Consider the following 27060-nt stretch of genomic DNA (forward strand, 5'->3'; position numbering starts at 1 on the left):
GGCAGCCCAGGTATGGAATCTGGGTTTGTGCTGGGTTTGTACAGCTCAGTGCTGACATGGAGCAGGCTGAGCCCCTGCCCCATCCAGCTTGATGCCTGCTTCACTGTGCTTGGTGGTGGCCCAGGGGAGCTTTCCTGGTCCTGAGCCTTGCTAGGGAACCTCCCTGTACACCTCAGGGCAGCATTTGCTGTTGCAGACCAAGTCTGGTCCCAGACACAACGTACCTGGACTAATCTGGAGCAGGGGCAGGGTCGGGATGATCCTGAGCAGCACATGGAGCCTTGCTCTGTACTGCAAGTGCAGGAGGGAGAGAAAAATGCATCAGTGCCTTCATCTGCCCTTATGGATTTTTCCACCATATTTTATAAGCATTCATTTTTATTTATGTGAGGTTAAAGTCAGTCCAATTTGGAAATCAACTTGTCTAAGGAGCTCCCCTCAGATCCTATTAGCTTCATGTTGTATTCCTATTCATTTTTGCTAATGCCATTCACCAGGCTGGCTGTGGTGGTGGCTGCAGGAGCTGATAACTCTCTCCTTGCCAAGCTGCTGGGGCCGTGAGCTGGTGGCTGTGGGGACAGCAGGATCTGGCCATGCAGTGAAGGGCTGGAGCTCCCAGGTTTCAGGGTTATACTAGCATGGGGGGTCAGTTTCTGACCTCTGCTCTCCCTTGCTGCACCCAGCATCGCCAGGAGCCCACCTATCCCTGCAGGCATGGAGGGCACTTCTACCTGAAAATCAGTGGCTGGTTTGGACAGAGAAGAGTTAAGAAGTGCTCAGGCTATCCTTGTAATTAGAGAAATTCCTGGAAGAAAATAAAAATAAATCCATTGAAGGCTTTTAAAGGAGAGCTGGGATGCCTAACTCAGGAAGTCTGTCAGCCGCAGATTGCCGGCGGCTGGGGGAGCGTCCTGGGGAGGTATCAGTGCACGCTTGGCCAGCTTTCACACCCATCCCCTGGCATTCACTGCTGGCCCTGCCACGGAGGGATTGGCAGGATGGATCTCTGCACTGGAGCTGGATAAGCACTGTGTCCCTTCCGGTAACCCCAAATCAGCTGCCAGGATTGCAGCACGGAGGTGGGGGTCAGCACCAAGCAGGAGCAAGGCTGGCTGCCAGGGTGGGATGCATCCCTTCTTTCCATTCCTATTTCTCCATGCAGGTAGCACAGCCCACCTCTCCTGAAGCATCCTGGCTGCTCTGTCTCCCCCTGCCTTTAATTATTTATTGAAGTGGTCTGATACCAGGCGACTGTAATTAAAAGAAGAAAAATACACACAATAAAATGATTTCTAAAATGGCAACACACTGGATGCAGTGAAGCAAGCAATGTATTAAATATTTATAGCCACTGGTCTGCTGGGGGGAGAAAATTAAAATTATTTAGCCTGAGAAAAACATTTTAATTATTTAATTTGAGGGGAAACCTCCCCCACAGCTCTCCTTAGTAGTAAGCCCCAGACAAATGACAGCATAATGTAAGGTTTGATTAAAATCTGAATGGTATGAGGGCCTGGAGATTGGAACAAGGAGATAGGGAGCCACGTGGTTATCACACGAGGCAGAGGTCGCCTTGCTGTGCTGTGGCAGGGCTGTCTATGTGATCCTGCATCTTGCAGGGGAATTCTTCCTCTCCAGGTGTGTCCGTGCTTGGCAGCAGGTAGCCAGGGGTTTGCTCTGAGGTGGGAGCCTGGCAGCTGGGCAGGAGTGCAGGGACAGGGTGAGCCATCATGGGGCAGGACATGGAAGTGAAGTACTGTGACCACCCCTGCAGCAGGAGCTCTGTGCCCGCGGGTTGCTGGGCCAGGAGCTCTGGTGTGTCTGTCCCAGCAGTTCTGCTGGGCTCACCCCACACCAGGCATGTGGCACAGGCTGCCTGAACCGCCAGGTCTCGTGGCATTTACACACTGTGTGCATGTGGCTTCTCCTGGGAGTCTCCGTGCCCCTCTGCAGGAATGGTGCTGCAGCTGGCATCCCTTTGGCACCTCCAGTCGAGGCTGGAGCAAAGATCTCCCAGCTGCATATCAAAGATTGAGAAGAGCAAAGCGTGGGGTCTGGCAGAGGCTGACTGTTTGCTGAGAGAGGAGGGGCTGCAATCTTTTCCCTTGTGCCTCCAGACTGACAGTCTCTCATTATTAGCCCCCTAGAAACAGGCACTTTGACTGAAAGAGCCATCCCAGCCTTCACTGTAACAATCAAAGCGACTCAAGAATAAACATGGCTTGGCAAGAATAAACACAAATTGCAGTGCTTGCTGTGAACAGCGATATCCAAGGGAGCAAACATCAAATGAAGGATTATCCCTGTTTGCAAGGAAGCTCTTTGAGAAAGAGATTGAATAAGGACCATCTGCAGCCCAGAGCAAAGGGACTACCAGGAGAAGCTGCTTGTGCCATCAGGAGTTCTCCCCTTTGAAGCCCACATGGTCTCCTTTAGGCACTGTCTGCTTTAACTTCATATGCTCTGTCAGCTGCTGGAGCCCTGAGCTCTTTGCAGCTACCTCCAGCTTGCAGACAGTGTGGGCAAGCCCAGAAAGCACAAGGAAAGGAGTTAAGAGGGTCACAGAGGACAAGGAGAGCTTCCCTGCTATGGGCAGGTACTGGACCTGACGGAGACAGCCTGTGGGAAAAATGCAAAGCACCTGTAGGAGCTGGAGGAAGATCACATCAACCAAATCCTGCGGGAAGCTCTGCCCTCTGCCCCAACACTCATGCTGCCAGTCTTAGAGCAGGAGCCCTGAAGGCAGCTCTTAACCAGTGACTTTCCCCTCACTGCCCATGGGAAGTGAGCACGAGCAAGCCCTGCTCCCCAAACCCTTGCTGAGAGGCAGCCCGCGTGGCATAAATCAAATTTGGAGGCACAGAGGTTCCATAAACAAGCTTATTTTCTGAAGCCGGGTCCCATTATGTTATCTGTCACTTTATTGGGGTTTCTGAGCCGTTTATTTTTATGTATATACATCAGAGCTGGTGAGCTGGCGTTGGCCTCAGAGTATGAAGCTGACAAGACACAGTAGGAGCGTGTGAAACCTGTCAGCAGAGCAGCCGCCTGTGAAATGAACACGGGAGCCGATGCAGATGATTTTATTTATGGGGAACCTTGGGTAGTGCGTGCTGGAGTGGTGCTGCTGTCCCTGGCCCTCTGAGAGAGACCAGTACCACAGCCATTGCTGGCAGGGATAATGGCTCCAGGCAGCTGGAAATTAGATTTTCTTCTTAATGAATGTCTTAAGCTGCTGAAATACTTTGGTAGCCCAGAATCTGTATAAACGGACAGATTTTCTTGGGATGGAAGGTTGTGATGGAAGGTTCTACAACACTTTGCTTTCTGGTGTTGTTCATCTTGGTAATTGTTCTCTTAATGTTTTGTTTGTTTCTTTGTATTTAAGATAAACTCCAACTCAGGGTAAGGATTTGTTCTGAAATAGAAAAGCTGGAGTTTCTATATCTTAAAAAAAAAAAGAAAAAAAGTAGGGTTTAGAAATGTTTTTGAAACTTTTCTCCCATTTTTTTGCCCCTGGAGCGACATTTTGCCAAACTCAATAGTCTTTACAAAAGCCTAAATGAGTAATTGTTTCTGTCATGTTCCGGGAAAAAAGTATTTAGCTCAGCAATTTTTCCTCTCAGTCAGAGCAAACATTTCGGGTGTGAGATAGTTTTATGGGTCATTGAAAACCCTACAGAATTATCTGGATTGTTATCGGGGCGATGGTACAAAACACGGACCCTGCTCTTAGAGGCTGTTGTGACCTTGCTCTGAGTCCTCTGCTTGAGCACAGGGAGGATGTTGCTGTCATGTTCTGGTCCTTCCACAGGCAAGAAGGGCTCAGTGCACATAGAAAAGCAGCTAGAGGTTGTCAGCACCGTGTTGCACATGGAAGTTGGTGCTCCCTGCCTACTCTTGCCAAATGCTCAGCCTGGATGAATAACTTGGACTTGCACTGTGCCACGTGCCAGCCCCACTGCCCAGGGAGAGCAGGGACCCTGTGGGGCTGCTCCTGCCTGAGCATGTCATAGGTGCATAAAACCTGCACACATTCTGTTTGGCAGGAATAATACTTAGAATCTTAATCTAGACTCCAGCCTGTCATCATGGTTCACAAGCAGTAGCAATGCTACTGGAGCAATTCCTAGAGCTGTCCAGGGAAATACCTCTGGATGTCCCATGGCTGCCCTTGGAGAAGGCACGGGTTAGATGGTGGCACGTTTCCTCCTAAAAGCTGCAACCCCTGACCAGGGGGTTTCTGGTACTGCTATATTGATGCTGAAAAACAAGTGGTATTATTTTAATCCTCAGCTGTCTGGTTTGTGTGAGGAACACGTTTCCTTCCATGGTTTCACTCACAGCCTGTTCCACCAGCATGTCTCCTGCTGGCCACATGCAGGAAAGGCCTCTTCACCCTTCTCCATGAGTGAGACAGGCAGCTCTGCCTGATTGATCTGCTGCCTTCCAGCCTGGATCATTCCTCTGCAGGTCTGTCTCTCACCTGCCTGGGTACTGCTAAATCTTCCCTGGAAGGAAGAACTATTTGTCAAGTGAAATAGGAAGGTTTGAGTCTCATGTTCCCCAAGGCCACTTAGCAGGGCTCTGGCTGCTCTCTGGACACTCTCTTTGCTGTGCTGGAGTGAAGGCCACGAGGCTTTTCTGCCTGCTGTCAGCACTGCTCCTGTGAGCCCTCCTGGCAAGAGCTGTGTGTGTCTTGTCTTCCCCAGCCTGTGAAGGTGCAGCATGCCTCGGCTTTGCCCACTGTGGAGCAACGTCTGTGGTCTGCACGTCATCCTTTGTGCTTCTCTGCACCAGCCCACTTATTGACTAGGAGTGTAATTGTGCTGCATCATGTCTAATTGGTTTGCTCTGTCGCTCTCCATTTGCTTTCCCCGTGTGCCCCCCCCTCCCCTCCGTCAGCGCGGCGAGCTGCGAGCGTGAGCAGGGCACAAGGCCACGCTCCTGATTGCTGCAGGAAAACAAGGCTCCCAACTTCCTCCTTTCTTCTCCTAAATTCAAATGACAAGAAACAGAGGCAAACAATTTTGCCAACCCTTGGCAGAGGGCCAGCGCTGATAAAGAGCCGTAATTAATCTCCCCAGCTTTATTAGAATATCATTACAATTAACTCGGCAATCTTCTGTTGATCAAAGCCATTGTTCCCTGCAGAGCAGAAGAAGCCAGCATGAGCCTGGATTGTGCTGTGCTTAAAAGCACCTAGAGCTGGATCATTCCTGCCAGCCCAACAGCAGCTCCATCCCTCTGGTTGGCAGCACAAGGGCCGGCAGAGCTGTGGGCACAGACCTCTGTCCTCAGCTGGCCTCTTGAGCCTCTTGCAGCTTTGATTTATTTTTTTTTAGCTTCTCTTTGTTGAGCTATTATAGCCCGGATCCTTTGCAGGCACCTGTGAGTCCCCGATTCCCTGTGTAGATGTTTTTGGGTCCAGCCTTCTAAGCACCAGGTTGATTCCTTTGTGTGTGTTCACAGAGCTCTTAGCATGCTTGATTCTTAGGCTCAGCTGGAGCTACAGTGACTGCTGCAATGATTCGCCTAACAGAGGCAGAGCAGGTAAAGAAACCCGGGGAAACATTTGTGGAAGCCACATCTGAAGGAAAGGAGAGCTGTCAGAATGAAGCTACATGAGCTCTACAGTTAAATAGCCCAAGATGTGTGCTGTAGGAAAGCAGGGAAAATGAGCACCGTTAAACTTTCCTCCCTTTCGAACTGTTCTTTTAATATCAGGTAGTTATCTGTAATTTAAGCCTGTGATTAGTTTTATCAAAAAGATAGTTCTGAGGCAGAGATCTTAAAAATGATTAGGTGTGTGTTTGAAAGACAAGAACAGCTCCACTTGCACTGCAGGATAAAGATGTCTGTCTGTTTGCTGCCTTGAGCATCCATCTGTGAGGGCCTTGTGCCAGAAGAAACCTCCGGTTCCAGACAGATCCCAACCCATCTCAGACTTTCAGGGCACTTCTCATCCTCCTTAAAAGATGCCAGAGTAGGATCCTTATGTCACTGGGCAAGATTGTCTCAGGTGATTGTATGTCTCTTCTTCCTCATCACACTTCTGCTTTTGAAGAATGCTCTCAGCTTTGGTGCTGCTGCTGGCATCCTGACAACACAACCTTACTGAATGCTCTGTCACCCGCACCTGGAGCCACCAGCAATGTGGAGACACTGGCAGGTTGGCTTCAAGAGCATCCTGTCAGAGGGGTTTACTCTAGAGGGGGCTGGAGGGCCTGCAGCCAATTCCCCTGCACCTTTCTGCCTGGTGGCAGCCCTCTGCCAGGCTGGAACAATGCCCTCTGGTGCAGAACCAAGGGGCTTTGCTCCAGAGCAAACAGCCTGGCCCTGCCTCTGTTCTCAGCCTGGTGTAAGATGGCTTGGGGGGAGGTTTTATCCTGGAACTGACTCTGCCACAGAGGATTTACATGCTGTGAGCAGACTTAGTGGGTGTGAAAACATGCTATCCAGCTACACAAGAGAGAGAAGCAGGGGAATTTAAAAAGCTCTGGGTCTCTTCCCCTGTGGTTTGTGGAGCAGGTTGCAGTGGGCCAGTGAGCTGTTGTGGAGCAGGCAGTGCTGGGCTGCCTTGCCAGCCAGCCTGGGAAGGGCTCTTAGATGAAGGTGTTTGAATTTCCCTCATTTTTGTCCTGAATTCTCATCCATTTGAATAGTCAACACTTGTGAGCTCTGGGAAAAAGAAAGGAGAAAGAAAAGGCAGGTCCAGGGTTGGCTCTAATTGACCTTGGCATTGTCCCTTTAAGCAGCCACCCAGGAGAAGGGAGCAGCTGCTCCAGTCCATTTGGAGGTGCAGATATAGCACATCCAACCTTGCCTGTACTGCCTGGCTTCACCTGCTCTCTGCAAATCCTTAACCCTTCAGGGCTGGAGAAAAAGGGAGCTGTATTTGCAGTGTAATTTTATATGCACAGTGCTGGGTGTGCTGAGTAAATGCACCTCGCTGGTGGCAGCAAGCAGGATCTGGGGGTGGCACCCACTGCCACAATTCCTGCTGCAGGCAGGGGCACGAGTACATTGCAGAATGCAGTCACATGAGGGTTGGTTTGATGTAGGCTGCCAAGTTAGAACCCTCTTCCCACTTCTTCCCTGCCCCTTCTGTGGCTGGGGATCTGAGGCACTAGAAAACCCTAAGAAGAACAACCCAAACCCAGGAGGCCGTAAGACCTCTCATGGAAGGGTTGTGGCTCTGTGTGAAGTGCCAGAGTATTCATGAGGTCCTTTGGTGGTTGGTCCCTAAGGAGAGACAGCTTGTCCTTTTGGCCACCAGCATTCCTCAGCACAGGCTCTTGAGGGCAGCAGGGGCTGCTCAACCTGCATTGAGCAAGTTCAAAGGGAGCAGAAACTGGAGAGGCTTTTCCAGAGGGCTTAAAGCAAGGCTTGCCTCCCCATGCCCTGCTGCACCTTCCCGTGCTCCTCCACAAATGGCTGAGGATATTATCAGGCTTCCTCAGGTCTCTGGGTGAAATGCAGGGGCTGAGTGTCAGGTTGTTATTAAATATCATTAGTAAGTGCCAAAACTGTGTGTAGCTCCTCAGGCACAGACTGTGACTGGAGGAGGGAGGGTTCACAGTGCCAGGAGATGAGTGAATGGTGAAGGTCAGGGACACCTCAGTCTGGGCTGCCTTCAAATCTCATTACCTGGTAGAGGCAGGAGGGAGGGTGTGTGTCACCAGGGACTTCCTTGTGCTCACATGGGGAGTCCCCAGCATGGTCTGTGTGTGAGGAAGAAGGACCTGTGCAGCCCCAAATCCTCCTCTTGTATCACCCTGGTCTATTGAGGGTCCAATATGGGGCAGGGCAGGCTCCTGTCCATCACAGTGGAGCTGCCCAGGGGAAAGACTGTTTTAGCCTCTCTTCTACCCAGTAGAGGCAACTGAAAGAGAAATTTTGCAAATGTTTTTCTTGCTATTTTCCATGCTTGGCTCTAGCTTTCCCCCAGAGAGAGATGGAGATGGTGCACTGCTGAGGAGGCAGCACCAGCATCTCCAGGAAAGCTACCTGCTTGCTTTTGTGCCTGGCTAGCTGTGGAGATCTGGGGAGGAGCCAAAAAACCCAGAAAGCACCTGCCTGAAGGGTGAGATGGAGGCAGAGGCAGCTCTGGTGAGCACGCCTGGGACACGAGTCGGTAATCGTGTGCCTGAAGCACGCGCGGCCGTCAGCGAGCACAGCGTTTATTTAAGGCGAGGTGCCCTACTTCTGTGCTTCTGAGAAGTCCCTAATTATTCCTCAATCTTTGTAGCCAGCTAATTAGTTTCGCAGCACTCAAGGCTGGGGAACACTGATAGGCTTGGGAAGCACAGTCTGAAGTGATGATGAGGAGAGGAGAGCTGGTGGGAAATGGCTGACTGGCAGATGGGCATGGCTGAGAGCAGGGCAGGGTTTGGAGAGCTGGTGGGTGATGGGCTGGGAGGATGATGGAGGAGGGAAGAGCCATAATCTCTTCAGGCAGGGTGCTGCAGTGTGACAACAGGGAAACAGTGATGGAGCAGCAGAGGGGGTGCTGGAGGTGGGCAGGGAGTGAGAGGGATGGCCTGGGGCAGAGCAGCCACAAAGCCCAGGGCAGGGTTCAGGGGTGGGATCCTGCATGGAGGGGAGCACAGCAGGGCAGCAGCTACCCCCTTACATGGGCACTTCCTTGGGCAGCTGCCTTTCCCAGGGTGCTGCCAGCAGGAGCAGCAGCCATTCCTCACTGTCCCATCATTTTGCTAGCTTGGGGTGACACCGAAGAGCTTTGCTGGGAGAGGCCAGCCTGGTCTCCAGCTGGATGCTCTCCTGGTCAGAGCTGCTTCTTGCAGAGAGAGCCAGCACAGATAAGGTGGCCTGCACTGATAGCCAGGTCCACAATGCTCCCATATAGGCGTTCCCTCTGGCTGCTCTGTGTGCATGGATGCCTCGTTGCTCTGACACAGGGCTGTGCTCCAGAGCCCACGCTCCCTGCACCTGCACTCTGAGCCCCAGGAGCACAAAGGTCTCATTCCAGCTCTCACTGTCATTGGGAAGTTCCCAGTGGCCACTGAGTGCAGTGTGTGACAACTCTGAAGTGCCCAGGTGGCCACAGATTTATTAGGGTATTATTCTACTAGTGCTGCAAATGGTGTCATCTGTCTTCTAAACTTTGCACTTTATTTCAGGGAGAGAATTTAGTATATCCAGGCAATATGCTGCAGCTATAGCATATGATAAAGCCCTGCTGGGAAGTGTAGTTTAATTGATTTTGTTATTAAAGTGCCACTGGAATAAATTTGCTCATTTGAATGAAATGTCTTATTACCTGGATTGTAACAGGCACATGATGAAATCTCCAGAGGGGCTGGAGTACCCACTGCCTGGTGGTAGAAGCTGACACAGAGCAGCTGACAGGGACCCATACCTGCCACCCTGTTCACTGCAGGCTGCTCACCCTGAGACCCCAGCACCCACCCAAATCTGCAGGGAAACTGCTTGGAAACCTCAGGATGGGAGCAAACCACAGTGGCAGGGCAAACTGTGTTTTGGTCACAGTTTGTGTTGTTACTCTAATCCTTTTCTCAGGTAAGGACATTGTTTTAAAGGGAACTGAGGAAAAAATCTCTTTCACAGGACAGTATTTCTTCAGAACCACCAATAATGGGGGTGGATTGAGAAATGAACTGTTCCCCATTACACTGGGACTAACAGCACAGCCCATGCTTTCCAGTTAAAATTTGATTGCCTTGAATCCTGAGGATTATGGAAAATAACAAAAAGGCCTAGTAAAATTTATGGGTTTTAATCATAAACTGATAGAATCACAGTAAATCTATCATAAGCATGCAGATACAGATCCAGAAAAAAGAGGGGAAAGCAATAGGCTTTTTCTTAGAGGAGCTGTGTGTACTTTGGCAGGGCCAGGGAGAGGGGAAACAGGGCTGCTCCCCCAGCCATCTCCTGTGGGGCTTTGAGCCCCTGCACCTCAAATCCCTCTCCTCTGCTGTGTCCTGCAAAGCCTGGAAGCAGGGATTGCACTGCAGTGCCCCTGCCCTCATGGCAAACTGGCTGGGCAGGGCTGGAGAGCCCATGTGGAGGTGGAAAAAGAGGGACAAGGCAGGAGATGGGGAAGAGAGGGAAGGGGAAAAGGAGAAAAGGGAATCAAAGCCCTTTTTTTTCCCCCTCCACCTCTCTGTGTGCTGCTCACTGTGGTGGAAGCAGGATGAGACCCTGCCAGGGGAGGAGGGAGGCAGAAATGTGGGGGAGAAACTTGAGTGCAGAGGGGACTGCAGGAAGCACAGCTGTGGTGGGGACAGGAGAGCTCTTGACAGAGAGAAATGGCAGGAGAGCGAGGGAGCAGCACTGAAGGCAGAAAGTATTTAAAAAAAAAAAGAAAGCGATAAGGAAGAAAAGGGGAGAGAGTAAAATATTGGCTCTGAAGCTGAGATAAGAGAGAGAGGGCAGTTAGTGAGAGAAGGAGTAAAATTAAGTGTGATAAGGCCTGATAGAAGTAAGGGAAGGCAGCAAGACCAGGCAGAGAGCCAGGGGGCTGTGGGCAGGGCTGGGGGGCTGTGGGCAGGGCTGGGGGGCTGCGGGCAGGGCTGGGGGGCTGCAGGCAGGGCTGAGGGCTGCAGGCAGAGCTGGGGGCTGTGGGCAGAGCTGGGGGGCTGCAGGCAGGGCTGGGGGGCTGCGGGCAGAGCTGGGGGCTGTGGGCAGGGCTGGGGGCTGCGGGCAGGGCTGGGGGGCTGCAGGCAGAGCTGGGGGCTGTGGGCAGGGCTGGGGGGCTGCAGGCAGGGCTGGGGGGCTGCGGGCAGAGCTGGGGGCTGTGGGCAGGGCTGGGGGGCTGCAGGCAGAGCTGGGGGCTGCAGGCAGGGCTGGGGGGCTGCAGGCAGGGCTGGGGGGCTGCAGGCAGGGCTGGGGGGCTGCAGGCAGAGCTGGGGGCTGCGGGCAGAGTTGGGGGCTGTGGGCAGGGCTGGGGGCTGCAGGCAGGGCTGGGGGCTGCAGGCAGAGCTGGGGGGCTGCAGGCAGAGCTGGGGGCTGCGGGCAGAGCTGGGGGCTGCAGGCAGAGCTGGGGGCTGTGGGCACAGGAAGGTGAAGGGCCAGCCTGACCCCTGTTCTCTGGTCCCCCATACCCCTGTAGATGCTGTGGGTACCTCTGGTGATCCCTGTGGAGGAGCTGAGCGGGCACAGGGATGGATTGGGAGGGTCAGGGCAGGTGTAAATGTGTCCTGCAGGGTCCTCATAACCCTGCTCCTGCCTGGAGACAGAGGGGAGAGCTGGCCCTGCCTGCCAGCCATGGGCCCTGGAGTGGAACACATGGAGCTGGTGGGGAGGGCAGGGCCCGGGCTGGGTGATGCTCCCAGGCTGGAAGTGCTGCTTAACTACTCATCCTCCTCCCTGCTGTGTCCCCACACAGGCCGCCGGTCATGCCGATCCCCATGGGACTCCCAGTCTAGGAAGCAGGGGAGGAAAGGCTCGTTTGCCCTCCATGCCCTAAGCACAACTCCCTGGGGGTTTTTTCCTACCTCTTTTAGACTGTTTTATAAAGTGCTTTGTATGCATTGTGATTCAAAAGAAGCAAGTGGAGAGTGCTGTCTGGCTCTGACACATGGGCCGTGGTTCCCTGAAGAGCAGTGCTGGAACCCAGCCTCTGCTTCCTCACCCCTGATTAAACTGCAAGGGAAACAGGCTGTAAATTTCAGCAAAGAAGAGAAATAGTCTATTCCTTGGGTTTGTTTTTTTTCCTTGTTTTTACCAGCTATGAAAATGGCTGAGCTTAGTTGCTGGCCACTCTGAGATGCTTTTCTTCTGCTCCATCCATCTGCTTCAATCACATGGTGACTGGAAAAAAATGATCTAGTTCACAAAGCATCGAAGATTAAAAAATCAGTGTGGGTAACAAAGTGTGTGGCAGTGCCACAGAGCATTGGGCATACTCAGTAATGAGGGATTTGAGCTGCAGCTTGGGATTTAGGGCAGCAGTGTGGCCTCCCCCAGGAGGGCTTTGGGCAGCACAGGTGGTGGGGTGGGGACAGGTGTGGGGCTCTGTGGCAGGGCTTGGCTTGGAAGATTCCTGAGATGTTCTATGGAAAAGAAATAATTTGCTCTCTTCCTTTTTTTTTTTCTCCAAACCTTTTTTTGACAGTGAAAGACTTGGTTCCCCCCTTTGATTGCCCTTCAATGTGTTGCAAATTCCTCATTGGACTTGGTTATAGTACTTTTTAAATCTATGTGTGTTGCATTAACTCTTTTCATTACAGCATTAGAAGTGATAACTAGAGCCAATTAAGCAGCTCTTTTGGATGGCCAGTGCCTGTAGCTGACCAGGGCCATGGAGACCCCCCTTCCACCTCTCTGCTGAGCCACTGGTTGAGTTTGTGTCAGTCCTGGCATGCAGGCTCAGACTGAGCTTTCTATGCCTGAAGTTCTTTCTTGCTTGGCTCCACTTGGCTTGGCATCATCCTTCGAGGGCAGAGACCCTTGTGCATCCCTGCCTGTCCCGGGGGAGTGCTGCTCTGAGCCCCTGGAGCAGGCTCTGCAGTCTCTGGAGCCTGCCTTCAGCTTCACCCTTGGGTTTGTGTGTTGCTGTTGGCAGTTTCGTGTTCAGCTTGCTGGAAATATTGGTTAAACATTGGTGGGAGGGGAAGCTCATAAAGAGCATTTTGCTTTGGCTCTTTTAAAAAGCAAAACAAAGCCAAAGGCTTTTAAAAAATGTATTGGTTTCAAAGTTACAAAGGAAGGATGTGTTAGAGATGAGGAAAGAACAAATCAAAGCTTCTGAAACTTGCTGTGGAGAAAGAAACATGAAATGTTTTGTTTGAAGATGAACAGAAAGCTGAAATCAGCAAAAACTCCCCCTCCCCACAGCACAGATGCTTCAGGTTGGCTCTTCTAGGATGGCACACTGCTGAAAGAAAAGCAAATCCATTCTTTCCCCTCTTGGGGTTCCTGGCACCTACATTTTACCATCTTGTAGTGACTTTGATCCCTGGAGACTCCTTAGGTGCCTTACAAACCAAGAATGAAAATCTGGGCTCATCTGCCTATGAGGTGTCACCGAGGCTGGGTGGGCCAGGGGGGTCAGTGTGGTGCCGCCCTCTTGGTGGCAGCTGGGAAGTTTGGGAAGCACCTGCTGATTCCGTAAGGTTTATAAAACCTTCAGTGCCCATACTGACACCATTTGCAGGGATGTTTTGTGCTTCCAGCCCTGGGAGCCCAGTGGCCAATTTAACCCCTGTTTCTCTCCCCTTTTCTTGTGGAGATGAGATGGTCCTTGAGGTCTCTTTCAACCCAACCCAACCCAACCCATGCCATGGTGCTGTGAGGCAACACAGACCTTGCAGACCTGATCCAAGCCCCAGAGCAGAGGAAAGACAGGATGCTGCTGTGACCAGACCCCGTGGTGATGGGCACACTGGTGCTAGGCAAGGGCAGTGTGCCACAGCCTGTGCTGTTCTCTGCCTCAGCCTATGCCTGTGTCCACAGACCTAGGGAATTAATTTTTAGATAAGGTCTCCTGTGAGCCTGGAAGCTGAATTCCCTTGGGTGTGCCTGATTGAGAGTCTGGCTGTAGCTATGATATTTTATGGAAAATCCTTTCCTAGGATTTTTCCCCTCCTGAGAGGTGAGAGCCTCAGGAAAGAAATGTAAACAATAACTCTCTGCTGCTGTGGAATGCCACAGGTGCATCTCCCATTGGTCCACGTGGATTGTTTTTAATTGATGACCAATCACAGCCCCCTGTGCCAAGGCTGTGAGCAGTCACAGGATTTTGTTATGCATTCTATTCTATTCTATTCTATTCTATTCTATTCTATTCTATTCTATTCTATTCTATTCTATTCTATTCTATTCTATTCTATTCTTGGTCTTTGTAGCCTTCTGATCTTTCTTCTCTCCCTATACTTTTAGTATAGTTTTAATGTAGTATTTTAGTATAATATATAACATAATAAATCAGCCTTCTGAGCAAAATGGAGTCAAGCCTCGTGTCCCCACACTTGGAGCAGCCACTGCAACATCTGGCTGCCAGTGATCAGGTCCTGAACTACAGGCAGGTGGGGAGCAGTGCTGGAGCTGCTCCAGGCACCAGTTCCTGGAGGCACCCAAGTGGGTGCTGCCAATGGATGTGTCACATCCCTGCCCATGGGAACAGGAGCCAGCTTGTTCCCTAGAGGAGAGGGGACACCCTGGCACTGCTAAAGGCTGGCAGAAGATCCTCTCCCCATGTAAGAAGCAGTAGGATCCCCAGCAATGGGGCTCTGCATCCTCCTCCCACACTGAGGGCAGGAAAGCACAGCCCTGCTCCTACTGCTTACGGCCATCAGTGCCACAGCCCTGCTCCACAGGCTTCGGGGATGGAAAGGGGAACTGACTATACAACCAGGAAAAACAGAGAGACCCGCCTTGGTGCCACACAGGGCACAGCGGGAGGTGCCTTTGGTGTCAGCAGGAGACTCGCCCTGGCCTGGGGCTGCTCTTGGCAAGGCATCTGGGCAGTGCCTCTGAGGCAAGAAAGTGAGCACTTGCCAGGTACAGAACTGGACAGATCAAGAAGTCAAAATTTTTCATTCCAACTATCTATAGGAAATAGGGTTTTTTTATTATTTCAAGTTTTCATAAAAATCCATAATTATTGAAATCAAAGTTACAGAAGAAAGTTTGTAACTTTTTTATTGATTTTATTTCTTTTTTTCTTTCTTTTTCCCACCCTCCCCATTGTTTTTCCCCTCTCAGAGTTATATCTGACACCATAGTCCATCAGACAAAGTCCTTACAAACACAGGAGTCCTGAAGACATCGGCTGAATGTTTTCCTGGTATAAAGAAGAGGAGGAGGAGGTGGTGACAGTGCGGGCGCAGTGGGTTTGGACAGGGGCAGAGGGCACGGTGGAAGGAGAGAGGTCGGTATGTTTGTAGCAATGTTTGTTAATTATTTTTTATTTGTTCATTTGTTCTTTTTTTAAAAAAAACAAAACAAAACAACACCATTATTATTTGCAAATTGTTGCCTGGTTAAATCATTTTCATATTAAACTTGCGCGGCGCGTCGGCAGAGCTGATGCCCGCGTCGGACTTCCGTGGCACGTACTCGATTTCAATATTGTGCTTGGTGTTGCCTTTCCCACGGCTCCAGAGGAAGAGGAGCACCAGACAGAAGAGCACGACGCCCAGGAAGGAGATGAAGCCCATGGTGGTGGCGATGATGAGAGTCTTGATGTCAAAGGGGAAAGGCACGGTGGCGCGCGTGCTGTTGGCATCGCTCTCGTTGGGCTGGTTGGAGATGAACGCGAAGGTCTTGTTGGGCTGGTGGGGCCAGTCTGGGGAGTAGCTGCGCACGTGCAGGTGGGCCAGCATGGTGTCGTTGCCACCCGCGTTGCTGGCGATGCATAGGTAGGTGCCATTGTCCTGGATCTGGGCGTAGCGCACCTCCAGCGTGCCGTCAGGGAAGACAGTGAGCCGCCCGTTGGTTTTGGTAGAGATGAGGTGCTTCCGGGGAGAGAGCCACATGATGGTGGGCGGCGGGTCCCCATCTGCCCGGCAGACAAAATGCACCGTGTGGCCTTCGTCCACGAAGATCTGCTGAGGTTTGCGGTCCCGTATTCGTGCTCGGCGGCAGGTGAAGTAGTTGGGCAGGAGGACGTCAGGGAAGTCCTTGAACTCCTTGCCCTGGACGAACTCGGGGGTGGAGCAGGTGGGCTGCTGCTTGTTGAAGTTCAACCTCCATCGCCGCCGGAAAACCCAGAGCAGCCGACAGTCGCAGGCTAAGGGGTTGTTGTCGAGGATGAGCGTCTCCAGGTTGCCCACCGAGTGGAAAGCTGACTCCTCCAGGGTGGTCAGCAGGTTCCCTGACACGTTCAGGATGCGCAGGTAATTGAGGCCGCGGAAGGCGAAGGGCTCGACTGTGGTGAGCTGCCCTCCCACCAGCTGGATCTCCTGGAGCCTGAGCAGGTCATGGAGCATTGAGCCCTCGATGGTGACGATGGGGTTGTAGGACAGGTTCAGGAACCGGAGGTAAACCAAGTGCCTCACCGACACGTACGGGATGGACGTCAGGTTGCAGTGGGTGATGGACAAGGAGGTCAGGTTCAACCCATAGAGGCAGTTGGATGTCATAGTATCCAGGTAGGGCCAGTGTGAGATCTCGAGGACCTTGAGCCGGTACAGCCTCTTGAATGAGTAATCCCGGATGGTGTTGATGTTCAGATGGCGCAGCCGCAGCACAATCAAGCCGTGAAGGTGAGACAGGGCCTCCGTGGGGATGGAGGTCAGGTTGCATTTCTCCAGGGTCAGCTGCTCCAGGCTGTTGAGGCCACTGAAGGCCCGGTGGGAGATGTAGACAAGGTCGTTGTCACCCACCTCCAAAGACTTCAGGTTGTACAAGTCCTGGAACATGTAATCTAGGAGGATCACAATTTTATTCTCACTAATGTCTAGCTTGGTAAGGTTGCTGAGTCCAGTAAACACCCCCAAAGGGATCAGCTTGAGTCTGTTACTCCTGAGCCCCAGCGTCCTGAGGTTGAAGAGGTTGTTGAAAGCCCCAGGTTCAATGGCACTGATAATGTTCTCATTTAGCTCCAGCTCCTCCAGGTGAGGGTAGTTGGCAAATTCATCCTGGTTGAGCGTCTTGATGCGGTTCTTGCCCAAGTCCAGCAGCCTGGTCTCGGTGGGGATCCCCTCTGGCACGACCATGAACCGCTTGCGGTGGCACAGGACGGCGCGCTCCTGGGCAGAGCACTCGCAGCGCGGCGGGCAGCCCGTGGCAGAGCCGGACAGGATGGATCCCAGCATCAGCAGGAGAATCGGCTGCCAGCAGGCCAGGATTGGGCTGCGCATACTCGCCTCCCCAGCTACCATCCTATCTCTCACCTGCAGGCAACAGCGGGAGAAAGAGCAAGTGGCACGTGAGCAAACAACGGGCATGGCCAAGGCAAGAGGTTTGGTGTCCTGGCAGAGGTGACGGTAAGGCAAAAGGCACCATGGATGCACAGCAGAGGGTCTCATTTTCCAGCTGAAATGCAGCCCTTTGGCTTCAAGACCCTCTCTCCTCCCCACTCCCTGACTTTCCACTTGATGATTGAACGTGCATAGACTTTTGAGTGGAAGGCCTTGAGGAATCTGTGTCATACAGCTTCCTCTCCTTCTTAAAAAAATAATTTAATACGAAACACATCTATCTACATCCTATTTTAAGCTCTTGAAATTATTCTGTTCCCTGTAGATGGAGCCTGAATATAAAGGCTGCTTTGCAAACAGAGGAGCTGAGCAGAGGATGGAGCATCTGGGGGAGCCCCACTTGGGGCGAGCAACGCTGACAGCTCAGTGGGAGCCAGCTCCCTCCTTCTGTGCTCCCCCATGCCCCAGCTGCTCTCAGTGTGTCCCCAGGGCCAGTTCCTTGTCTCCCACCATGCCAGCCTGCAAGGGGAGACCCAAACCATTGCACTCCAGAAACAGCAACTGGGCAGACACTGCCTACAAGAGCAAGCTGTAGCCTCAACTCAGGTCCAGGAGGGCTCTGGATAACAAGGGAGCTGCCTGGTGTCAGCTGGGAAAGACCCAGCCTCCTGCTGATGTCCCTGGGGAGGGCTGGGAGGCCTCCCTGGGGCTCATGGTCTGGCTTGTGCCCCAGCCCAGAGCCATCCCAGCCCGGCAGAAGCGGATGCTCCTTGTCACGCTGGTTTGTTGCATTTATTTTCTTGTTCAGGTTGTTATGAGGAATCAAATCATATCAATATTGCATATTAGATCTCCAGCTATTCCAGCCCTTGTTTATATCTATTGTTATGTTACTCTCTGCACTACTCCCACTAATGCTATTTATGGCTATCACCAAACACACCCAATCCATTACTTCCACTGGCTCCCTTTGTATCCATCACTGTATATCCTGTCCATTACTTTCCCTGCTCTAGCACTATTTATGGGGCTGGTATAAGTTCTGCACATTCCTGCCCTTGCATCTGCTCATATTCATCATTTCATACAGATATATGACCCAAGGATCACTTTTGTTCCCAAAAAAATATTCAAAATTTCTTTCTAAGATACAAGGATGGGAGATGATGGACTGGCCATAAAAATGTCCACCAGCACCATCTTGGAAACCACCAGCCTCGGCACAGCCAGTGATGGGCTGTGAGAGCCTGGAGTGTCCCTAGAGGAACCCTCTGTGGTTTCTTCCCATTTCACTGTCCTCTTCCACCCCCACCCCCTTCCCTGCTCCCTCTGCAGTGGGGCTGCTCAAAGGGGCTCACACTGAACACATCACCCCAAAATGAAGGGGTGCAGGGATGGGAGCTGGCCCTGCCGAGCTCCCCTGGCCGTGATGCTGAGCTCCCTCCTGCTGGCCCTGCGCCAGCATGTCCCAGTCCAGTGGAAACATTTCCAGTGGGAGTGCCTGGGCCCCAGCCAGGCTGCAAAGAGTCATTTGCTGGGTATTTACAATCCATCATCTCCATGTCATCACCTCCCTGGTGCTGGGCAGCAGTACAGATGCAAGGGGGCTGCTGCTACCACTGCCACGCCACTGGGGTGGGGCTGGGACTGGAGCCGGGGTGGCCCCTGGTTGGCATGGCCCAGGTTCCGTAAGGATTTGTTCCCCAGGATGGTGCTGCAGCCCTGGGGTGGGCTGGGCTGCCAGCGGGTGCCATGGCCAGGAGCCTCTTGGGCACTGCTCTCCCACCACATGCTTGTTACTGAGCGCTGGCTCGCCTGCAGCCTTTTTTCTCAGAAAGCAATTCCTGCTCCTCAAAGCCGTGCTGAGAAAGCCATCAAAGACAGCAAAACACGGCATGCAAAACAAAATACAGTCTGAGGGGCTTAATTATAGCAGGACTGAAAACACTCAGCTCATTAAGAGTGCCAGGCACCAGCCTTGTTTGTGTGCTGGGCCAAAAGCTCCACTCTGCCTGCATATGCTGCTCTGTTCTGGTCCCTGCTGGGCATGGGGAGGGGGCAGAGCTGAATCCTGCAGACCAGTTTCCTGCCTCTCCACCAGCAGGAAGGGGATGGCACCTCCAGAGCACCTTGTCCAGTGCTGTCATGCCCAGTGCAGCCCCGGCACAGCCAGAGCTGGGCGGTATCAGTGAGTAAAACATCGGCAAAGAGGCCATAGATGAATGAAGCAGAATCTGTGCGGCGTTACCGACGAGCACAGCCCAGAATTAAAGTCTAGACACACCTCACATGTTATTAGTTCTCAGCTAAATTTAAATCCGTGATAAATACAATCCCTGACAAAAGCATCCGTAATCTTAATAGCCAGAGTCACAGAAGAGCTTTGGGAGAAAGACAATAAATAAGCTGGAAAATTCTGAGCTAAGATGAGCTTTAAATCACTTCTGGCTCCCATTTACCTCTGCCTGATTCGGAGAGAAATAGTTGTGCCTCAAGGTGATGTGGATATTAAGAGATGCCCTTCTAAAAACGACTCAAATTGGGATTTTTGTGTGAGCTGTGGGACAACATTGGCTTTACAGCCCCTGCACAACTGCTACCTGCAGGAAGGGCTTTCCACAAAGCCCTCCCAGATTTACTCTGAGGAAGACCCTGAAACATGCCCAAGCTCCCCTCCAGGACGCTTGCCATGGCCCATCAGGAGCTGCCAGGCAGGAGCAAAGGATGGGCCATGGCCGTGATGCACAGCCCAGCCCATGAGAGCCCCAGCCCTTGGCACGAGCCAAGGTTCTCCTTCCTCGGTCACAAAAAAAGAACCGACAAAAAAAGCAGCAGCTGCCAGACTCGCTGCCTTCAGGCAACAAGCAAACCCAGTGCAAGCCAAAGCAAAATTCATGCTCAGAGCCATGGCAGCCACTGACCCCTGTCCTGAGCACCTGCTGCCCAGGGCTGAGGGCTCTGGGTACAGTCCCCTCCCGCGGGAAGGGCCCGGCCTCGGCCCAGGAGGCACAGATGGACACACCAGAGCTGCCTTGGTGCTGAATACAGCAGGACCTGCCCAGAGTCTGCCTGGGCTCAGCGCTGGGAGGAAAGATGCCTTTCTGTGCCTGGAAATGCAGCCTGGGGCCAGACTGAAGCGCTGACGTGCGTGGGGTTTGCTCCAGTGTGACAGGCACAGGCTGCCCTGGGGTGCGAGGAACAGCCCCAGAAAGCCAAACTTGGGTGATGACTCAAAAGGGAGCCCAGGCTCTGCCCCTGAGTGTGCTCCTGAGGATGCCCCAAGGCGTGGGCAGCCACCTGGCCATGCCCACCACTGTCACCGCTGTCCCTGGGCTGTCCCCTGCTCCCCACCCCACCGAGCAGGGAGCGATCTGCTGTGCTGACAGGGAGAGAGCAGGAGGCAAAAATGCCCGAGTCAGCTCTAAGCCCACCTGGCAGCCATAAATTACAGGGCGGGAGATGTTCACCCTTGAACCAGATGCTTCTGAGAGCATCGAGCACAACAGGCAATTTAGGACAAAGCCAGCCATAGCCCAGCAGGGAGGGGGGCCCACAGTGCTCTGGGGGCACAGTGTCCCCACCCTGCCCCTGCAGGAGCCAACCTGCTGCTCCCAGCTGTGCACAGGAGTGAGCTGGACTCAGCAGTGCTGGGCATCCTCACTGGGCTGCAGTGGGGGGGTTCAGCCATGGGCTCACCCCTTCTCTGCCAGGATGGATTCCTACAAAGCCAACGAGACACGGCTCCCCGAGTCCATGCTCCTGTCTTCTCTAAGCTGCTCCAGCTAAATCAAATGTTATTGAACTTCACTACATTTTAGAGATAAAGGCTCCAGGTTTACAAATAAATATTTAACAACCTTTCCTGCTGCTAGAGGAGTTTCTTATCCAGACCCTGGTCTCTGCACTGTTTCTGTAACTATCTGCAAAGCAGCAAAACAAAGGGAGCAGCTTTAATTTGCCAAACACGTTTGTGCCCATTTCCTCCTCTCATCATTTCCCCTGTGTCCAGCACGCATTTGTGGGCTCTTTTGCTTTGTCTCTCCCTCTTCTCCACCCCATCTGCTCCCTCTTCTTCCTCTTTTCCCACCCAATCCCAGAGTGCAGGCATTGGCAGTAACCACCCTTCTCCCCCTGCTCAAGGATGGGCATCAGGCAGAGGAGGTGGTTTCCCTTCTGGAATCACCATGCTTCACATGGGGAAGAAGAAATCAAAGAGGGAGAGCATAAAGTGATTCCTGAGTGCTGTCAGGGCTGGCTGGTAGACACAACCAGGGTGGCACAGCACCAGCCTGGGCAATGGAGACTGCCACCACACTCCTCTGAACCTTCATTAATGGATGGGCTGCTAACAAAGAGTTAGAGGGCTTCCCTGTGTCCTGGCCTGGCCCCAAAATCATCCAGGAGCAGCACAGGAGGGTGAAAGAATGGGGGAGAAACAGGCAGAAGATAAGAAGGACCCCTCAAGGTTGTGGGGACACAAGAGCAAGTTGTGCAGGGCAGTGAGCCAAGGCAGGTCAGAGGAGTGGCCACCCCCAGCCCAGCAGCCAGCAGCTGCTGGGGTCACCGCTCCCCTTCCCACAGGAAGGCACAGCTCTCCAGCTGGAGCTCTTGCTCAGCCTCCTGGAGTATCTGCTTTCAGCAGCGCCGAGGTGGGAGCCTGGAATAGGTGTGAGGCAACCTGATCTGCTCTGGCAGCTGCTCTGGAGCTGTAAAAGAGCATGAAGAAGTATTGAAGATGCAAATCCCCTTCCGGCACTGACACCGCCTGGCTGGCACCACATTTCAGCCATGGCTGGCCCATGGGAGTGCCCTGCAAAGGCTTTTCCTTGTGGAAACAGGCTCTGCCACCCAAAACGTGGTGTCCCCAGCACTGCAGTCAGTCAGGAAAGCACCAAGCCAGAGAGCAAGAAGAGAAAAAAAACCAGAGATGCCCAGGGGAGGAGAAGAGCTCTAACATGGGCTGAGGGGCTGGAATGCTGGTAAGGGGAGGCTTTGGCCCAGCTGTCTACTGGTTTAAACCTGGGCTGCGGATCTACTTGACCCCATGCAGGGACAGCTATGTACAGTGGAGGGACAGCCAGCAGTGGCCCGGAGCCAGCCTGGAGAGTGGCTTTCAGGTGGGTTATTGGAGCAGGACGGTGGGAAGGAGATCCTGGCTGTCTCTGCAGGATGCTGAAGCTCAGGGCAGTTTTTGCTGAGGCTGTTTCTTGCTGCGATCACATTTGTGCACGAGCTCCTCACCCTCCTCCTACCTGTGCTCCTTCGTTTTGAGCACCTTTTCTCTCTCTGGCTGCACATGCCTCAGCGCCCCATCAGCAGAGAAAACATCCTGACAAGGGATCAATAAGTAATTGCAAAGGCAGCTGTGGATGTCAGGGGGTGTAAAGCCCTGAGCCAGCACAAGACAAACACGGGGGGTGAGGGTGCAGTGCAGAGTGGGGCTGGGGCTTAGGGCCAGCCATGGGAGGAGGTGGCTGGGACATGGACTGGTCACTGCTGCCACTGCCTGAACTGGTGCTTCAGTGCTGCCTAGGTCAGGTGAGCCTGGAGAAGGCTTTTTTATTGTTTATGTGAGCCAAAGAGCAGGGGAGTTGTGTTTGCCAAGGGAACAGCTCCCAGGGGTTGGCTGGAGACTTCTAGGCTGGGTCAGGAAGAGATGGCTGGAGGCTGGTGGGCACTGGGAAGGACCTGCACCATTTCAATGGGGATTCTCCTTCTTCCTTTATTTTGGCAAGTATCCTTGGGATTGCTACCTCTGTGGATATGGGCTGGGTCACTAGGATGTTTTAAGTGCTCACTGAAGGCAGGCAGCTCACCTTGCACTCTGATCAGTGGGCTCTGTGTACAGGAGGCTCCAGTGTAGCATGAGGGTTTCCTTAGATGGTTCTTTTTCCCTGTCTCTACTTGGGAGGGGGGGATGGAAAAACCCCAGGCTCTTCTCAGGGCAATGGAAACACTTGCCCTGAAGAGGTGAAGAAAGTCCAAGGAGTGTGCCAGGGTCACAATGACATTGCAAAGGCATCCCCTGTGACGTGCCCATGGCCCAAATGCCTTCTGTGCTTCCCTGAGCTGCCCTGAACCGCCCTGCCCGGGGTGGCAGTGCTGGGGCTGGGGCTGGAGGATGGGCACAGCCCTGCAGGCAGCCCCGAGTGGCTCAGCACACGGCCAGGGCTGCTGAATCAGCCAGAGCCCAGCTGCACAGAGCCTGAGCCAGCCCCACGTGCAGGGCAGGACAGGGCCTGACATGGCACAAAAGCAGCTGGAACAAAGTCACCCCGCTGCCAGAGCGCCTCTCGTCCTGCCCAGGAGCAGATGGCATCGCTGTGTGGGCTGGCCTTGAGGGCTGGGCTGGGGACAGGGGCTTCCTGCACCCCCAGACCCAGGCTCCAGCCTGTGCCATGGGCAGTGCCTCAGCAGTGAGGAGGACACAGCTCTGCCAGGCTGAGACACGGCTGCTCACCAGCCACAAACCACACCCGAGCTGCTCCCTGCCTGGGAACACCCGATCCCCTGCAGCTACCAAAAGGGATCCCATGGCTCTGCAGCTCCCTGGAGCTCTGCTCAGTGCCCACAGAAGGGCTGGGGCACCAGCAGCAGAAATCCAGGGCTAGCAGGCAGAGCTGGGGGAGCCCCACCAGTGCCTCCTGCCCTCATTTACCCAGGGCTGCCTCAGGACAGCAAATGCCAAACCAGCCCAACACCCTGGTCCCAAGGGCCATAGAGAACAGCACTGAGGCTTTGGGATGTGACCCCCTCTAAATGCCACCACTCCAAACCACTGGGTCCCTACTGCATCCCTGCCACTGCTCAAAGGTTGAAACCCCAGGTCAAAGTCCCAAGAGCTGGGGAACAGCAGGTCCAGGGACCAGTCATATCCCTTATATTTAATTTAAGCTAAGACTGTACTTACAGCATCACTTTGGTTCCCAGGGCACATCCCTTGAATCCCCCTACAACCAGCACAGGATACCAAAAAAAGTACAAGGGCTGCTCCTTTCCTCTGGAAATCTTTGGGATAGTGGCAAGAGAACTTCAAAGGACATAGGACATAAAGTGGTCTGCTTTGCTGACCTCAGGGAAACCTGCTGATTTACCCCCTTTTAGGACCAGCCCTGATATTTTTATACTGCTGCCTAAAATAAGTGGCCTGGGAAACCTTTGGGAGAAGCCAAGTGCAGCCCAGCCCGGCAGAGCTGGCTCTGGGATCACCCACCAGTGAGACAAGTGGCAAGGGTCAAGGGACAGTGTGTGCCGAGCTGCCAGGGCTCCATGAGCACCGGTGGCATCAGCAGAGCTGTCCCTGCTGCACTGCCCACAGGGACAGGGGGCAGAGCAGGGTGCCAGCAGCACGGCCGTGCTTCAAGGCACTGAGAGATGGAAGCCCCAGTTCACTCCATCCACCTCATTTCCCGACTCCTTCCCGCAAGCCAGATCTCTCTCTCTCTCCCCCCTCCCATTTATTATTAAGTTTTGTTCACATAATCACAAATTTGGTGCCGCAGGAAATTCCAGAGAGAGAGAAATGGAGAAAAAAGGGAGGCAAAGAAAGCATGAGCAATAGCAAGTGCAGAGGGAAGATTCCTCTTCCCAGTCTGGTTTTCTCTGGGCTGGTTTTACATGTATAATTCCTTTTTCTTTCCCCCTTTCTCACTTGTTTGATTTTTGCATTATTTATGGCTTGTCTTCAGGGCCTGTATTTGCTGTTATTGTTTCATTCAACAATAAAATGGATTAGATAAAAACAAACTGTGCCGAGCCGCGGCTGAGCCTGCCCGTCCTGCATCCAGCTGAACCCACACAGCCAGGCAGAGCAGTGAGGGGCTCCCAGCCCTTCTGAGCCCAAATCCTGCAGCAAGGAAGGTGCTGCAGGATGTGGCCTGGACAGGGTTTGGGCTGATAGAAATCCTCGGCAGGTACGGGGCTGTGCAAGGCACAGTTGTTCTAATGCCCATGACAAGGGGTGTCAGTGTCAGCACATGGCAGGCTCAGCCATGCCATTCCTCAGCCTTTCCAGCACATACTGAGCCCGTGGGCATAGCAAGAAAAGAGGGACCCACCATGGGGCTGGAGCGGCTCCCCACTGCCCTCAAAAGAAGGCAGCTGTGGGGTGGGTTTGCTGTTTTGCCTGAGCTGAAAGCAATGCTTTCTGCCCTTTCTCCTCTCCCAGCACTGTGGATAATGACACGGAGCCTGCGCTCTGGGCTGTACGTGAGAACAAAAGTAATCAGGGGGAAATCCAGAGCATGGGAATGCAATCGGAAATGCGAGGCCAGGGTTTCCATTTCGCTGCCGCTCCGGTGCCGTTTCCCATTGAAGAGGATAAACAGGCTGAGCACAAATCAGTTTAATGGCAGCACCTAATGGCAGCGCAATTCTGCGGCTCCCGGAGCAAGCCGTAGCTCAGGCCCAAAGTGGCAGCAGGGAGATGCCACCCATGGCACAGCCCCAGACAAGCCCTGGGGCCCCAGGGCTGCCTGTCCTGGGCAGCAGCACTGAGATCACCCAGCCCACCATGGCACAAGGGGACTGGTGTCCCTCTGCAGCCCCGGGGATGTCCATGGACTGCTGCCTGCCCAATTCCCAGCAGAAAAGAGGTGTCCCTGGGGGTGTCCCCCACATCCCTAAGGTCCCCAGACCCACGGGGAGCCTGTGGAGGGCCGTGCCTTGCTCTGTGCTGGAGCACACAAAGCACTGGCCAGCAGAACAAGGCTCCAGGCCAGCGCTTACTGCGATGCCTCCCCGGCTCCTCAGGCTCACGTTTTGGGTAGACCAGATGGATCTGGCTCTCTGACTATTCCCAATCCAAAGGAGGGGTGCAGAAAGGCTGGGTTTGGGTATAGGAGGGACAGGTTTGGCTGCTGGAGGGTGAGAAGTATCTCTGGAATGCTCAGGCTTTGCTCACCACCCCCAGGTTGCCTCTGAGGTCTAAATTGGTTGTTTCCCATTTCATACTCGACATCTCAAATCCAAACAAAGAGCTGAAAGAATAGATCACGTCAAAATATTTCTGCTTCTCCCTCCTACGAGAATTCCCCATCAGAGACCAATCCAATTAAGGTGCAGGTTATGAAATTAACCATAATTACCAGAGCGATATTTAATGTTTTGCATTCTGATGAAGAAACAGAATGGAAATGACAAAAAAAAGAGTAATTGTGGGTCCTACTGATATAACTAAGAGCAATATAGGGTGGGGAGGGGAAGGCTGCCAGGGAAGTCAGGGCTGTGTGGGGTGGCAGGGGCTGGGCTGCATCAGGAACCTTACACCCCCAGGGGCAGGGCTGGGTGCTCAGGGGCACATCCCCCACGGAGCCATGGCCAGCCTGACCCCCAGAGCACAGCTCAGCCCAGTCTGATGGCAGCCACAGGCATTTTGCTATTTGAGCATCCCTTGGACAATGCTGGACCACAGGAATCATGTCCTGGAAGGCACAGCCCAGTCCTGCACCTCCTCACTCTGTCCCTGCTCCCTGTGGGGACCCTGCAGCTCACCCAAGGACTGTCCCCACCTCAGGACAATGACCACAGCCCTGAGACAAAGGACATGAGTGCTTCAGAGGGAAAAGCCCACTGCCCACTGAAGCCTCTGCCAGGACACTCCTGTGGAGCCCAGGAGAGGAATGCTCATTGTACACACATCCATTGCAGGGTGCCAAGGCACTGACCAGCACTGACACGAGAATAAAACGATGGGAAAAACCATCAGGATGGTTAAACAGAACCGTGTCTGTGCTTCACCATGAGCATGAGGAAAACAAAGCCGAGCTCTCCAGCCCGACAGGGACACTGACCTGCTGCCCTGCCTGATCCTTCCTCAGGTAGGAGATGCTGTCTGCATGGGGCACGGGTCTGGGAGGGGCAAGGGATGGTGGCCAAGATGTTGGTGAGGTCAGAGGGAGGAGTGAGCCACTGGTGGGGCTCATGGCAGGGCTCCCCCAACACGGCCATGCTGCACCAATACACTCCATGCATCCCGTGCAGGCCCAGAGAGGTCCCACTGGCCATTCCTGACTGCTGCTCCTGAAGGTGGGAATCACCCAGGATTCACCCCAGCACAATGCTTGGGATGCTTGGGGTCTCTGCTCTAGGCTGGGCACTCCCCCCACTGTCCCCCCGCCCCGAGCCACACTGGTGTGACCTCCTGCCCCAGGGATGGAGAGAGCCACATACTCCCTGCCTGGGCTGAAGGGGAGATGATGATGTCACC

General features: G+C 53.4%; 1 protein-coding gene and 1 long non-coding RNA gene across 10 annotated transcripts in view; one reads left to right on the plus strand and one right to left on the minus strand.

The window, feature by feature from the left end:
- LOC135280610 (uncharacterized) overlaps positions 1-14939 on the plus strand; it is a 70476-nt gene extending 55537 nt beyond the window's left edge. For 2 of the 3 annotated variants that reach the window (XR_010347483.1, XR_010347480.1), the window contains one exon: positions 14695-14939. This is a non-coding gene — a long non-coding RNA (uncharacterized LOC135280610). Of the gene's footprint in view, positions 1-9297; positions 9544-14694 lie in introns of all 3 variants that reach the window. The other variant, XR_010347477.1, reaches the window with a different exon arrangement.
- The window catches only part of LINGO1 (leucine rich repeat and Ig domain containing 1), a 158333-nt gene continuing 145887 nt past the window's right edge, over positions 14615-27060 (minus strand). For all 7 annotated transcript variants that reach the window (XM_064388680.1, XM_064388679.1, XM_064388683.1 and 4 more), the window contains one exon: positions 14615-16826. In XM_064388680.1, coding sequence (XP_064244750.1) covers positions 14973-16814 — 1842 coding nt within the window. In that variant the 5' untranslated portion in view covers positions 16815-16826 and the 3' untranslated portion in view covers positions 14615-14972. The remainder of the gene's footprint in view (positions 16827-27060) is intronic.

Source organism: Passer domesticus, chromosome 14 (assembly GCF_036417665.1).
Source record: "Passer domesticus isolate bPasDom1 chromosome 14, bPasDom1.hap1, whole genome shotgun sequence".
Classification (NCBI taxonomy): domain Eukaryota; kingdom Metazoa; phylum Chordata; class Aves; order Passeriformes; family Passeridae; genus Passer; species Passer domesticus.